Raw genomic sequence first — 13,508 nt, 5'->3', positions numbered from 1 at the left:
CATTTATCTTTTTTGGGGGGGTTACCCCCAAACACACGCATATCCAAAGTAAGAAATGTACATGCTGAAGATAAGTAAACAAGGGAAAACTGGAAGCTAAGCATATTTACTGTGTATAAAACATGTGAAGTTTCAATAAGGTGGGGAACTCAGACTGGTCTGGATTTTTTAATATTGTTTACTTCAAAAAGCTGTGAAGTATGATGGTTACATTCCCAGACCACCTGGTTCAAACTTAGGGTTCACTATTTAGCAGTTATATAGCATTGCGAAAATATGTATTCTTAAGTCTAAGTTTTCTGCTGTGTGTGATGGGAATAGTAAAAGTGCCTGCGCCTCTGGGAACTGTGGGAGTTCAGTGAGTGTAATATCTGGCCCATAAAGATGGATGCCAACATTAGTGGCAGTTTCCTTGTGAACCCCAGGTAGTCTTCCCCTGGTGCAATCACTGGTTTGAAATAGTTCTCCTCTTTTTGGTACCAGAGATGCAGATGACACGAAGGAGCAGATTGAGAAGAAGTGCCAGGCCCTCGGTGCTGCAGAGCCTGGCTCAGACCTGTTCAGTGTTCAGGCCCTTCAGCGGCAGCATGAGGGTTTTGAAAGAGATATTGTAACCCTGGGAGAGAAGGTGAGAGCTTCTGCTTCGAAGCATTGTCCTGTATTTCCTTTTTACACGTGTGTAGTTACACCAATGTCTCCTTTTCTGATTTTTTTTCCTCATTAACTGCTTCTTGCATTTCTTTTTTTTTCCTACATTGTATTTGTTCTTCTGCCATATCTAAGTCAGAACAATTGAAAATGTAAGCCTTGTGACCTCTATAACGGTAACGGGGAACACTAGATTCCCACTGTTCATATGAGCAAGCTATGCCCCTGTACTTTTTTCTTGAGTTCCAAGTGCTCGATGCTGTGTAAACAAATTGGAACTGTGTGACCAGGGAGAAATTCAAATGCCTGTATGCACAGTGGCTGGTCTGTGTCTTTAGTCAGGAACTGAATGAGGCTGATTCTATCCCACCCTCACAGCAAATTCTGGAGTTCAGCAGGTACATGGGACGCATCCTATGGCTTGGCATTATCATGCAAAACAAAAGGTACCGAAGAAGCCTATATTAGAAATGTTCTCCCATAAAGAATCAGAGCCTTGGTGATCTCTAATTGATGTTGCTTCTTTATTTGCATTCTCTGTTTTAATTTTTATTTTTATTAATTTCAATTTTTCAAAACAAAAATTGTTAACTACTAACACAATGCATTCCCATACTTTCTTTAATCTCTGTTCCCTCTGTCCATTTGCACTAATGATGAACCATCACAGATTCTACCAACAGTAGAATCCCCTAATCACTGATTCCTTATAATCTTACTAATTTGAAAAATATGGTAATGTCAATTTTGACTGTTTCAGAAATATGTCATGTGAACTCAAACATTTTTATGATTTTATAAACTGTTAGGACATCTTATCACCTCTGTCTGTTTGAGGAAAGGCACATATATTTGGAGAGATTCAATGAGAGTTTAGGATAATTATCAGAGCTCTTGTATATTTCCAGGTGACCATTCTGGGGGAAACAGCAGAGCGGCTCTGTGAATCCCATCCTGACGCCACTGAGGATTTGCAGAGACAGCGGACGGAGCTGAACGAGGCCTGGGACAAGCTGCAAGGCCTAGCAGAGGACCGTAAAGACAGCCTGAATGAGGCTCAGAAATTGTACATGTTCCTCAACAAGGCCAGGTAAAGCTTGAGAGTAGGATGGCATCAGGTGGTGGGGAGGGGGATCAGTTCGTGTCTGACCTGCGAGTAAAATGTCCAGGGACAGTCTGGTGCAGCAGCTTTCCACTTCCGAATTAGGACAGCAGGAGTGTGTCCCACGCCTCATCTTTAGCAAGGTGCCAGGAGTTCAGGTTCAATACTAAAAACCATAAAATCTAGAAGTTGGGAGGAATGTGAGACTATCTAGGCTAATGAAGTAAATTTCTGTAAAGTTTATGTTATATATAAGGCACTACATCAGAAGCTGAGGTTACAGGACTTTTCATTCTGGAGATGCAAAGAAAAAAATAATAACCTCAGAAAAAGATACAATGTCTCAAAGCATAATTCCTAATGAACAGTGGGTTGGAATTCAGAGGCAGAGAGAACAGATGATATAAATGATGCCTGATAAGTAACAAAGCATTTTATTGAGCCTTGTTGGTCAGTATCCTAACACAAGAAAAGGCTATTCATCTAGATGGTAATATGCAAATAAAGGCACAAGGCTGAGAAAGATGCTATACAAGCAGGGGTACCCAGAACATTTTTTTGCCTGTTTTTGTTTTAAAGATTCATATATTTTCATCTGGAAGGCAAATGGTTCACTCCCCAAATGGCTAGAGCTGAGCCACTCTGAAGCCAGGAGTCAGGAACCTTTTCCAGGTCTTCTCTGTGGTACAGGGGCCCAAGGACTTAAGCCAACCGCCACTGCTTTCCCAAGTGATAAACAGGGAGCTGCCTGGGAAGTGGAGCAGCCAGGACACCATAGGAAATGTGAATGCCACAGATGGATATTAGCCGGCACCTGGAACTCAAGTTTCGTGTATTGAGGGGATGGGTAAAGAAGTAAGAGCTGGAGGTAAACACAAACCACTAAGATTACAGATTAAATGACTCCCTCTTCCATTACAAGTAATTGCTTATCAATATGGGAGAAGTTATACCTTCAGCATCAAGATATATATATATATATATACACACATATATATATATATACACACTAGCTTATTATGACACTTCATGATATTTTGCTTTTGTTCTTCGATATATTCATTTTTAAATTTATTTGAAAGAATCATAAAGAGAAAATGAGAGACAAAGAAATATCTTGTGTCTATCGATTCATTCCCCAAATGGCGGTTATGCCAGAGCTTGGTCATGCTAAAGCCAGGAACAAGGAATTTGATCTGGGTCTCTCACATGGGTACAAAGATCCAAATGCTGGGACTATTTTCCACTGCTCTCCCAGATGCATTAGCAGGGAGCTGGCTTGGAATTGGAGCAGACAAGACTCCAACCGTCATTGCTACAGAATGTCAGCATTGCCAGTAGCAGCTTGGCCCACTGTATCACACTGCCAGCAAGCCCTCGTTTCAGTCTTTTTAATAACTCTTAGTGTCTGTTCTTTTTGTCTCAACCTAAGCTGCTAGTTCTTAGTGGGTACAATTTTGTCTTTTGTGTTTTTTTAGTAAGTAAGCATCCTACAAAACATAGTTACCTGAATAGATGAATACATTATTTTATAAAAATAAGCTTCTCTTCGCTAGAGCTAAGGATTCTATCAAGCAAGTAAGAATAACTGCATTCATCATGAAAAGATTAACTTAAATATTTGCTTTCAAGTTCATGCATTGATATTTGCCAATTTGCTTTGTCTAAATCATTACTACTTAGTGGAAAAAAAGTCTCGATTTAATCAATGGTTGGCATGCATGTGTGTGTGTTGGGCAGAAGTCTGCAAAATATCTTTTAAAAGAGAAAAGACATACCTTTCTAGCAACTTTCCAATAATGCATACTCTTTGACCTAAGAAATCACTTAAAGGGAATGAGAATGATTAGCAGTAATGGAATATGTGCTGGTCCTGACTTCCCAGGTCTGCATTCTAGCCCAGATGTCTGTTTTTGCTTATACCACATTGGCAATACTTACCTTTCCTTTTGTAAGCTGACTTTTTATCTGGTGTATGGAAATAAGAGTTCCCACTGTACTCAATAGGATTATTTCACAAAGTGGTAAAGGTTATTTATATGAATGTGCTCTCAAACACAAAGGATGTCTATCGTTAAGTGGCACAGTAAAAATACATACCTAAGATCTATGAAGTGTACAAGATGTTATTCTGGAATCTGGAAAGATATTGTTTAACAGAGTTCTGGAGATGGGAATGTCATAGAATACATACCCGGTAGTGAATGAAATGGTTTTCCTGACAGTCCCAATGTGTCTTTTCTCAAGGGACCTACAGAACTGGATCGTGGGCCTTGGAGCCATGGTATCATCACCAGAACTGGCTGAAGACTTAACCGGCACAGAGTTCTTGCTTGAGCGACACCAGGTATGGCTACAAGAGTCACAGTCACTGATTATTGGGCCTCAAAACCTCCCCTCATGTTTTAGCATGAAGTGGAATTGGCCTTAGCTGTATCTGCCCCTCCTTTTCCCCAGGAACATCGTGCTGAAATGGAGGCAGAGTCCCCAACATTCCAGGCCTTGGAGGACTATGGTGCAGAACTTATTGCCAGTGGACACCGTGATAGCCCTGACATTGAAGAAAAGATTTTAGAGGTCCGACTACAGAGAGAAAATTTGGAAAAGGCTTGGGAACAACGCAAAAAGAGCCTAGACCAATGCCTGGAGTTGCAGGTAGAACAAATTCCCTAACTTTAAGCACATTTGACATTTGTCTACTCTTTCATGAAGTTTTGCATGGTTGTTATAGACTCTTGATTCACTAGATATTCCTCCTTGTAAATATATAACATTTCTCGACTATCTGGCATTATACTGTGGTTTGTAAAACAAGATGTAGTCAGTCCTGGACATGAAGTGGGTTCAATATTAATGATTTATTTATCAGTAATGTACTGTGTTCTGGGCCTGATGCCACAAACATAAGCAATGTAGGATAATTTTTCTTTCTTTCTTTATTTTTTTTAAGATTTTTATTTAATTTTATTGGAAAGGAAGATATACAGAGAGGAGGAGATACAGAGAGGAAGATCTTCCCTCCGATGGTTCATTCCCCAAGGGGCCACAACAGCTGGAGCTAAATCAATCCGAAGCCAGGAACTCAGAGCTTGTTCCAGGCCTCCCACGTGGGTGCAGGGTCCCAAAGCTTTGGGCCATGCTTGACTGCATTCCCAGACCACTGGGAGCTGGATGAGAAGCAGGGCCGCCGGGATTAGAACCAGCGTCCATATAGGATCCTAGCGCATGCAAGGCGAGGACTTTAACCACTATGCTATCGCTCCAGACCCAAATAATTTTTCTTATGTAGCCAAGTTAGTTGGGTAGTTCAGATCATTCCGGTACAGTGAGATGAATATTTGCTTTAAAAAATTGAGTATGACTAAAGAGGAGGAAGTAATTAGAGCTTTGGGAGGAGGAGAATGGGAATGTCACAGATTATGAAATAGCCATAGTTAAGGGAAACGGCACCCTGAGAGTCGGACATAGTGTGTTTAAAAACAAAGTATGTGTTCAGGAAGAACAGCCATTCTAGTGGAGTTCAGATTCATTGTATGTGTGTCCTGGGAGAATATAAACATTCCTTGCAGGATCCTTTGCGTTTATGTCAAAAGAGAAGAGTAAGAAAATTGCCTTTGTTCTTCTTGAATAAATATACCATGTGGTCCTAATTTCATCCCCACCTCCTGTAGCTGTTCCGAGGGGACTGTGATAAGGCTGAGAGCTGGATGGCAGCACGTGAGAATATCCTGAAGTCAGAAGACGCGAGTTCCTTGGACAGTCTGGAGGCTTTGATGAAGAAACGTGATAGTTTGGACAAAACCATCGCTGCTCAGGTAATTAAAGCTAAGAGTCCTAATAATAACTATTAGTGATAATAGGATAGATGTTACACATGTTTGTATGTTTATAATTTTTAAGTGTTTTGATTCATAGTTGCTTCTTACAGAAAACTCAGGAGCAGGCAGGGCATTTGATACTGTATTGCTCAAGCTACTTGTGGCAATTGTATTTTCTTATTCTAAAGCTACTCTTCTGAAACCCAAGTTTTAAAGAATTGAAAAATGTGTTCGGGCCCGGCGGCGTGGCCTAGCGACTAAAGTCCTCGCCTTGAAAGCCCCGGGATCCCATATGGGCGCCGGTTCTAATCCCGGCAGCTCCACTTCCCATCCAGCTCCCTGCCTGTGGCCTGGGAAAGCAGTCGAGGACGGCCCAAAGCTTTGGGACCCTGCACCCGCGTGGGAGACCCGGAAGAGGTTCCTGGTCCCGGCTTCGGATCGGCGTGTACCCGTTGCGGCTGACTTGGGGAGTGAAACATCGGATGGAAGATCTTCCTCTCTGTCTCTCCTGCTCTCTGTATATCCGGCTTTCCAATAATAATAAAATCTTTAAAAAAAAAAGAAAAGAAAAATGTGTTCATGCATTATCTGTCTCAGTGATCCACCCAAAGCAAGAGACACCCTCTACAATGGTGATGGGAAGCATCTGGAACTCAAATGTTCATAACAAATACTCATCTCAGTATGATTGTCAGGTGTTTCTCTTCTGTGCAGCTGGAACCAACTTCCCTATAAGGCATTTACTGTTTGGTCTTGAATGTATCCCTGAAGCCGTAAAGAGCATCCCCGTATCTGTTTCTGTCTAGGAAAGAATCAGATTTCAACAATGGCCTAATATCCAGGTGTTGGATTCTTTTCTTTTATCCAGGAAGAAAAGATCACTCAGCTAGAACATTTTGCTGAGCGACTCATAGCTGACGACCACTATGCCAAGGATGAGATTGCTGCCCGGATCCGACAATTGTTAGACAGGTCTGACCTGAAACTACAGGAAAATGTGTCTTTGCTTGCGTTGTGGTGAGGAGAACACACTGGGTTTTTGTTCTTTCCCAGATGCCTTAAAAACTGTCCTGGCATCTTAGGAAACTTTCATTCCAGACTTATAGAATGAGAAGCATTAAACATATGTTAGAATTGAGCTGGCTTAAATAATGCATTTTATATTTAAAAAACAGATTCTAGGGCTGACGCGATAGCCTAGTGGCTAAAGTCCTGGCTTTGCACACGCCCAAATCCCATATGGGTACGTGTTCTGATCCTTGTGGCCATACTTCCCATCCAGCTCCCTGCTTGTAGCTTGGGAAAGGACTGGCTGTGGTGGACAGCCCAAAGCCTTGGAACCTTGCACCTGCGTGAGACACCCAAAAGAGGCTCCGAGCTCCTGGCTTCAGCTTGGCTCAGCTCTGGCCATTGTGGCCGCTTGGGGAGTGAATCAATGAACAGAAGATCTCCTTCTCTGTCTCTTCTATTCTCTGTATATCTGACTTTCCAATAAAATAAACCTTAAAAAAAAAAACTCAGACTGTGTAAGAGGAAAAGGGACACATTAGAAAAACAGGAGAATTCATTTGACTTCAGAGCCAGGGAATAGCATGGAGCACAAAAAGTGATCTGGCTCCCTCTTCCAGATGGAAATCTCTCAAACAACAGTTGATGGTTGAGCGGACAAAACTTGGAGACTATGCTGACCTAAAACAATTCTACCACAATCTCGAGGAGCTTAAAGAATGGATCGGTGAGATGCTGCCCATTGCATGTGATGAATCCTACAAAGACCCCACGAACATTCAGGCAAGTTGAAACAAGGAATTTACAACATGCCATGCTTTACAGCCTGCTTATTAAGTGGTCATTCCATGAGACTGAATTCTCTTTGGAGGTCCCTGTGACTGCCCTCAAGGATTTCTGTCTCTTCGGGAACAGATCCCTCACAAGTCATCATGTTGGCTGTGGCAGAAAGAGTGCCCATGAACACCTGTTTTTTTGGTTTTGTTTTGTTTTTTAAGATAATGTGTCTCAAATCACTTTCCTAAATGAGAAGGTAATTTTGTTTCTGTTTCTCCTGTAGAGGAAATACCTAAAACATCAAACCTTTGAGAATGAGGTCAATGGGCGAGCTGAGCAAGTGGAAGGAGTCATTAACCTGGGGAACTCCCTGATCGAACGAGGGGCATGTGATGGCAATGAGGACGCTGTGAAAGTAAGGCTTCTGTTGGACATGAGTTGTATACTAAAAAGGGAACAGGAGGAGGAGCCACACTGTGGTCTCTAGTTGTCCTTCTGATGTTAAAGATGAAAGAAATCAGTTTCTCAGACTATCCTATCATACTCTGTACCTAAAAACTCCAAGAAAGCTGTAAATTTTCATGTTTGTTTCACATTTCTCTATCCTCTTTAGGCACACATTAAGAAAAAATTTATTTATCTCTGTAAAAAGACAAAATCACAAAGGGAGGGAGGAAGTGACAAAGACCTTCCATCTGCTGAAGGGCTAGGCCAAAGCAAGGAGCCAGGAACTCTATCCATATCTCACGCATGGGTGGCACGAGTGGCATGGGTGGCATGAGTGGCATGGGTGCATGAGCCATCTTCTGCCACTTTCCCAGGCACATTATCCCGTGGCTGTATCAGAAGCAGAGCAATTGTTAATCAAACTGGTGTTCACCTAGCAGGCCTTCCAGCATATAGACATGGCAGGCAGTGGTTTAACTCACTGTAGCACTATGCCAATCCTGAGCCCAGAATCTTTTAGCGTATGTGTATCAGTTCTTGAAATCAACTCAAGGCTTTTTATTCAACCTTTAGCTTTCCTCCAACATCTCCTGCTATTTTTCCAGATTGAGTATAATTGCTTTGAATGTACGCTGCTCAAGTTATCGAAAAATTTTGGCTGATTCCTGCCACTAGGACCTCTTTATATTATTCTGTCAAATAGTGACATGACTCAGGTTCCTGAGACCATACTGACATCCCATATTTTCTGGATTAGGAGCAACTGGAGGAGCTGGAGAAACAATGGGATCTCTTGCTCGAGAGAACGCTGGACAAAGGGCAGAAGCTTGACGAAGCTAGTCGTCAGCAGAGGTTCAACACAGGCATTCGGGATTTTGAGTTCTGGCTGTCAGAGGTGATTGCACCTGAAACTGATAGAAGCATGGGGATTTAATGAATAATTATCAAGTAAATGAATTTACATCAGAGCACTTCCCTTGACAATTCTTGGGAAAAGTTTCGGGAAATAGATGGCAATCTTATTCTATGTACAGTTATTCTCGTCTGTAAGCCTTATGGTTTCTCTCTCCCTTAACAGGCAGAGACGTTGCTAGCCATGAAAGATCAAGCCAGGGACTTGGCTTCAGCTGGAAATCTGCTCAAGAAGCATCAGCTATTAGAAACAGAGATGTTGGCTCGAGAGGTAAATGGTGCTGGGCTCTCATGTCACTGGGTGAATTGGAAACAGTTTCAATTCCTCCCTCCTGTCTTAGGATGTTATCTGAGACTAAATCCTTGCAAATATGACCTTAGTGTCCTAAACCTAAATTTCCAAATTTGGGGAGTCAATCAGAGAGAGAGCACATCCACTGTTCATTCCTTAAATCTCTACAAGATCCAGGGTTGTGCCAAGGCTAGGGATAGAGAAAAGAGCTGGGACCTGAATCCAGCTCCCCAGCATGGGTGGGAAGGACTTCCCTGCCTGAACCATCCTCTTGTACATCCCAAGGCCTGCACTGCTGGGAAACTAGGGTGTGGAGCTGGGTGTGAAAACAGATATCAGCATTTTAATGTGAGATGCAAACATCCTAACCGATGTCTTGATCACTAAGCACAATGCTCATCTTTCCAGCAATTATTATAACTAGATAAAATCCATACTCTGCACATCCACTTTAACAGTCACTGCTAAATTGTTTAGATATACATAGATTCTATGACACCAGAAAGAGTTCTGAAACTTGTCTTTTTTTATTGATACATGCATATAAATTCATCATATCCCAAAGCTAGAAACCTTGTGAATAATCCTATTTGCATCTTAACATCAAACAAAAAAATTGGTTCTGTGTAGATACAGAAATACTGGCAAGAGTTAACTTTGTACAGGGAAGTATTGACATCAATTTTACTTGACAATACAAGTATACACAGAAAGAGCTAGAAAATAAGCGCCCTATGGGCTTATGTGTTCAGGATTGGATATTTTTGGATTGGGTTTTAATGGGAAAAGACACAGAGGATCCTGGGTATGTTCTGTGGCTGGCCTAACAGTGTGACTAACAAATTATTTCTTCTAAAATATTCCATTCAATTAATTAATATATGATTGTGAAAGGAGATAGATCCTTAAGGGTACAAGTGCCTGCTCACACAAATCTTCATTAAATCTATTAACAAAATAGAATGCATCTATTCTTTTTTCTTTAGATCCAACATTCCCAACTGATCTATCTTCAAATGTATTGACACTTTATTCTATCAACTTCATGTGTTGTCAGGAAAATTAATACATTTCTCAAATTCATTATTTTTAAAAACAATCTACTTGACCTTGTTTTTTAAAAGGAGCCAGCAGGGGTTAACATCTATCTGGGCTCTGTGTAGTAACCATAGTTTGCCATTCACTGAGCACGCTGGGACTTTTCAGGCCGCACTCAAGGACCTGAATAATTTGGCTCAAGAGCTGCTGTCCAGTGGGACTTTCAATGTGGAACAGATTGTTGAGAAGATGGAAAGCGTCAATGAGCGCTTCAATAATGTCCAGAGCTTGGCAACGGCACACCACGAGAAGCTGAAAGAAACCTTCGCCTTGTTCCAGTTCTTCCAGGATCTTGACGATGAGGAATCCTGGATACAGTGGGTATCACTAACTCACAGTGTATGCATTACCAAAATAGTGCTTTGATGATCCACTAAGCAGGCTTCAATGTATGCGGAAATGACACATGTACTACTAGCAGTTATATTACTTATGAATCAGTTTGATCCAGCCTTACTGTGAGTTTCTGATTTTCCCAATTCCCCAACTAGATTTAACAGGAGACAGAGGAAGAGGGAGTAGAGAGCAGTTATTCTGGAAATAAAATGAAGTCTTACACATTTCTTCTACATACTTCATGGGATGCGTAATGCTCACAGAAATGTCAGGACATTTTTAGCTTTGCCAGCTGATCAATCATTGTCATCTTCTTCCATTACCCAGCTTATCTTCTGCGACATCAAACTAGACACCCTAAAGATGATGTTATGCAATATTCACCATGGTTGCATTGCTAATCCAATTTCTGTTGTAAAATAGATGATGAAAAAAATCTTAGTAAAGAAAGTTCCTTGGCTTACTTCATATTTAACCTGTTTTATCATGCATTTATTCTGTAGAATGAATGCATAAATGTAATGAATGAATAAATGGAAGCAGAATGCTAAGAGTAATGAATAGGACATACGGAGAAGCTTTTTAGAAGCCATGATATCGATGATTTCGTCTCTGTCATGTTTGTGCTTCTCAGTGATTTTCAAATATTTTTTCTTAGATTCATACCAATAACTATGATTTCTACAATAGCAGCCGTTTGTATCACTTCTGGCTAACTATTATTTACATTAGTAAAAAGAACAAAATACTTGAAGCTCATATGCATTTTTTGAAAAGAGACTCATTGGTATATGTTCCTGCACAAAGGTAACAGGTCGACAGGCAAAGGAAATACTGGAAATGCCATATTGGCAGTGTGTATGCTGGGAAACAGTATGTTATTCTGATTTTTATTGGCATAAATTAGACTATTTTACTGAAATATCTGCCACTAATTATCATTTTTAGGGGGGGGGAATGTTGCACCTGGGTGTTGCAGGACTCATCATCACTCCCATTTCTTTCTCTCACCCTCCCTCTTGCTATTTCTTTCTCCCTTGTCTCTCAGAAAAGCCCATTGCTCCAGGGTGATCTCACATGTCTAAACTTCAGATTTTTCATTTTCTTCCTTGATCTCAGGGAGAAGTTAGTACGAGTGAGCTCCCAGGACTATGGGAGAGATCTGCAAGGTGTTCAGAACTTACTGAAGAAGCATAAACGCCTAGAGGGAGAGCTAGTGGCACATGAACCTGCCATACAGGTAGGACAAGAACATTATACCTAAAAAGATGTAAATAATCTAATAGTGGTATCTTAAGATACAGTTAAATATGATAGTGACACAAAATGTAAAAATAGTATGTTGCAGTTGTAGTAAATTACAGATCCTTTGCATACATTTCCCACCCGCCTTGATCTCTTGTGACTGTTAACGGTTCCGGGCAGGAACCCAAGTTCTTCCCTGTAAGGAGCAGCTGTAACACTGATGCATGCTTATTGACAGTTAACACTCAGAATGGAACATCTGAGAAAGCACTGCTCTTGAATCTCAGGAGAAGGAGGTAACTTGATCTGACTTGGTAACAGGTTTCCTTAACACAAATGCTGATTTTGTCAGCATAGCTGGGAGAATTGAGAATGCCAGACCTCAGTAGATATTCTTCGTATTCAGGACAATCCTGAGTCCTGTAGAAACTGTAAGTGATCTACAGGGTAAGAAAGACTAGATCCTTTGCTAGGGGCTTAGGGATGCATGGGGAGCAAAGTGGGATAATGAGACATCAAGTGCCTATATTCCTCAGAATGTACTGACTATGGCAGAAGAACTGGGAGATAAGGCTGCTGTGGGACAAGAGGAGATCCAGGAGCGGTTGGCACAGTTTGTTCAACATTGGGAGGAGCTTCAAGAGTTGGCCAAGGCTCGGTGAGTTGGAATTGAAAGCAAATTTCATTGTGGGGTTTTACCCTGGTTTTGCTCTGGTTTCAGGAGGCTGCTCTGGTGTCTGGTCAGCTTTTTCGGTTCTCTCCAAGACCCACCCTCCAGGGCCTCTCTTCCGAATCTGCCCAGAATGCAGTGATCATTTTGTCGGTCCTGAATAGACCTCTCTTTCCACACTTACATGAACTTGGTTTTAGTTTTTTTCTACACGAATAATTTTTTAAGATATATGTATATATGTCATATGATTATTTTACATCATTTCTTAAAGATTTTATTTATTTTGTAAAATTTTCATTTGAAAGGCAGTTACAGACAGAAGAAGAGACAGAGTAAGTAAGAGAGAAAAGAGACCTTCCATGCTCTGGTACACTACCTAAATGGCCACAATGACTGGAGCTGGACCAACAAGAAGCCAAGAGCTAAAGGTTTCCTAAGGGTCTCCGACTTGGGTCAGGTCGATATAGGGATCCAATTACCCCTCCATACTGTGATGCAAATTCTTTGGAGTAATGTATAATATAGGGGTAGAAGGTGATTTCTTAAAATCTGTGAGCCATCTGGTAGACCCATATGGAGTTCCTGGTGCCTGTTTTGAACTTGGCTGAGCCCCAGTTTAAGGACTTTTGAACATTATACTAGTCAATAGATCTCTGTCTGAATTTAAAAACAAATTAAAAATGAGCATTTATTTTAAAAATTCAAAGTGGAAAATGTAGAGAGATGCAGAAGTACCCACAGGTTTACAACCCAGACTCCAGAGATTGAATTTTAGGCTCCTGGTTTCATTCTGGCTCAATGATACCTGTTGTGGACATTTGCAGAGTGGGCCCGAGGCATGTATTAGATTGTACTCTGTCCTGGTGTGAGAGTGAGCTGGCCCACTTTGTTGGGATGGTGCCATAGAGCTAGACAGCTTAACTTACCAGTTGCTTCTGATCCTTATTGTTCTGGCTCACCACCTGGTACAGTGGGATTCAGTTGGAGGAGTCCCTAAAATATTTGCAATTCATGGAGAATGCTGAAGAAGAAGAAGCTTGGATTAGTGAAAAGGAAGCTATGGTGGCCCGAGGAGATTCTGGAGACACACTGGCTGCTACTCAGGTGAGGAACAAGGAACCTGGATCAGGTTTCTTCTCTTTCATTTGTCTC

The 13,508-nt window shown here is 41.3% G+C and overlaps 1 protein-coding gene across 1 annotated transcript in view; it reads left to right on the top strand.

Moving 5' to 3' along the window:
* The window catches only part of SPTA1 (spectrin alpha, erythrocytic 1), a 76,148-nt gene that overhangs the window by 41,358 nt on the left and 21,282 nt on the right, over window positions 1–13,508 (top strand). Inside the window, exons 26-39 of the mRNA XM_058660488.1 lie at window positions 484–628; window positions 1,557–1,738; window positions 3,998–4,097; window positions 4,208–4,405; window positions 5,422–5,565; window positions 6,437–6,540; window positions 7,197–7,359; window positions 7,637–7,768; window positions 8,558–8,695; window positions 8,879–8,983; window positions 10,211–10,419; window positions 11,558–11,678; window positions 12,220–12,341; window positions 13,328–13,460. Coding sequence (XP_058516471.1) covers window positions 484–628; window positions 1,557–1,738; window positions 3,998–4,097; window positions 4,208–4,405; window positions 5,422–5,565; window positions 6,437–6,540; window positions 7,197–7,359; window positions 7,637–7,768; window positions 8,558–8,695; window positions 8,879–8,983; window positions 10,211–10,419; window positions 11,558–11,678; window positions 12,220–12,341; window positions 13,328–13,460 — 1,996 coding nt within the window. The remainder of the gene's footprint in view (window positions 1–483; window positions 629–1,556; window positions 1,739–3,997; window positions 4,098–4,207; window positions 4,406–5,421; window positions 5,566–6,436; window positions 6,541–7,196; window positions 7,360–7,636; window positions 7,769–8,557; window positions 8,696–8,878; window positions 8,984–10,210; window positions 10,420–11,557; window positions 11,679–12,219; window positions 12,342–13,327; window positions 13,461–13,508) is intronic.

This window comes from Ochotona princeps, chromosome 2 (assembly GCF_030435755.1).
Source record: "Ochotona princeps isolate mOchPri1 chromosome 2, mOchPri1.hap1, whole genome shotgun sequence".
Lineage (NCBI taxonomy): Eukaryota > Metazoa > Chordata > Mammalia > Lagomorpha > Ochotonidae > Ochotona > Ochotona princeps.
This window is presented reverse-complemented; position numbering and strand designations above follow the sequence as displayed.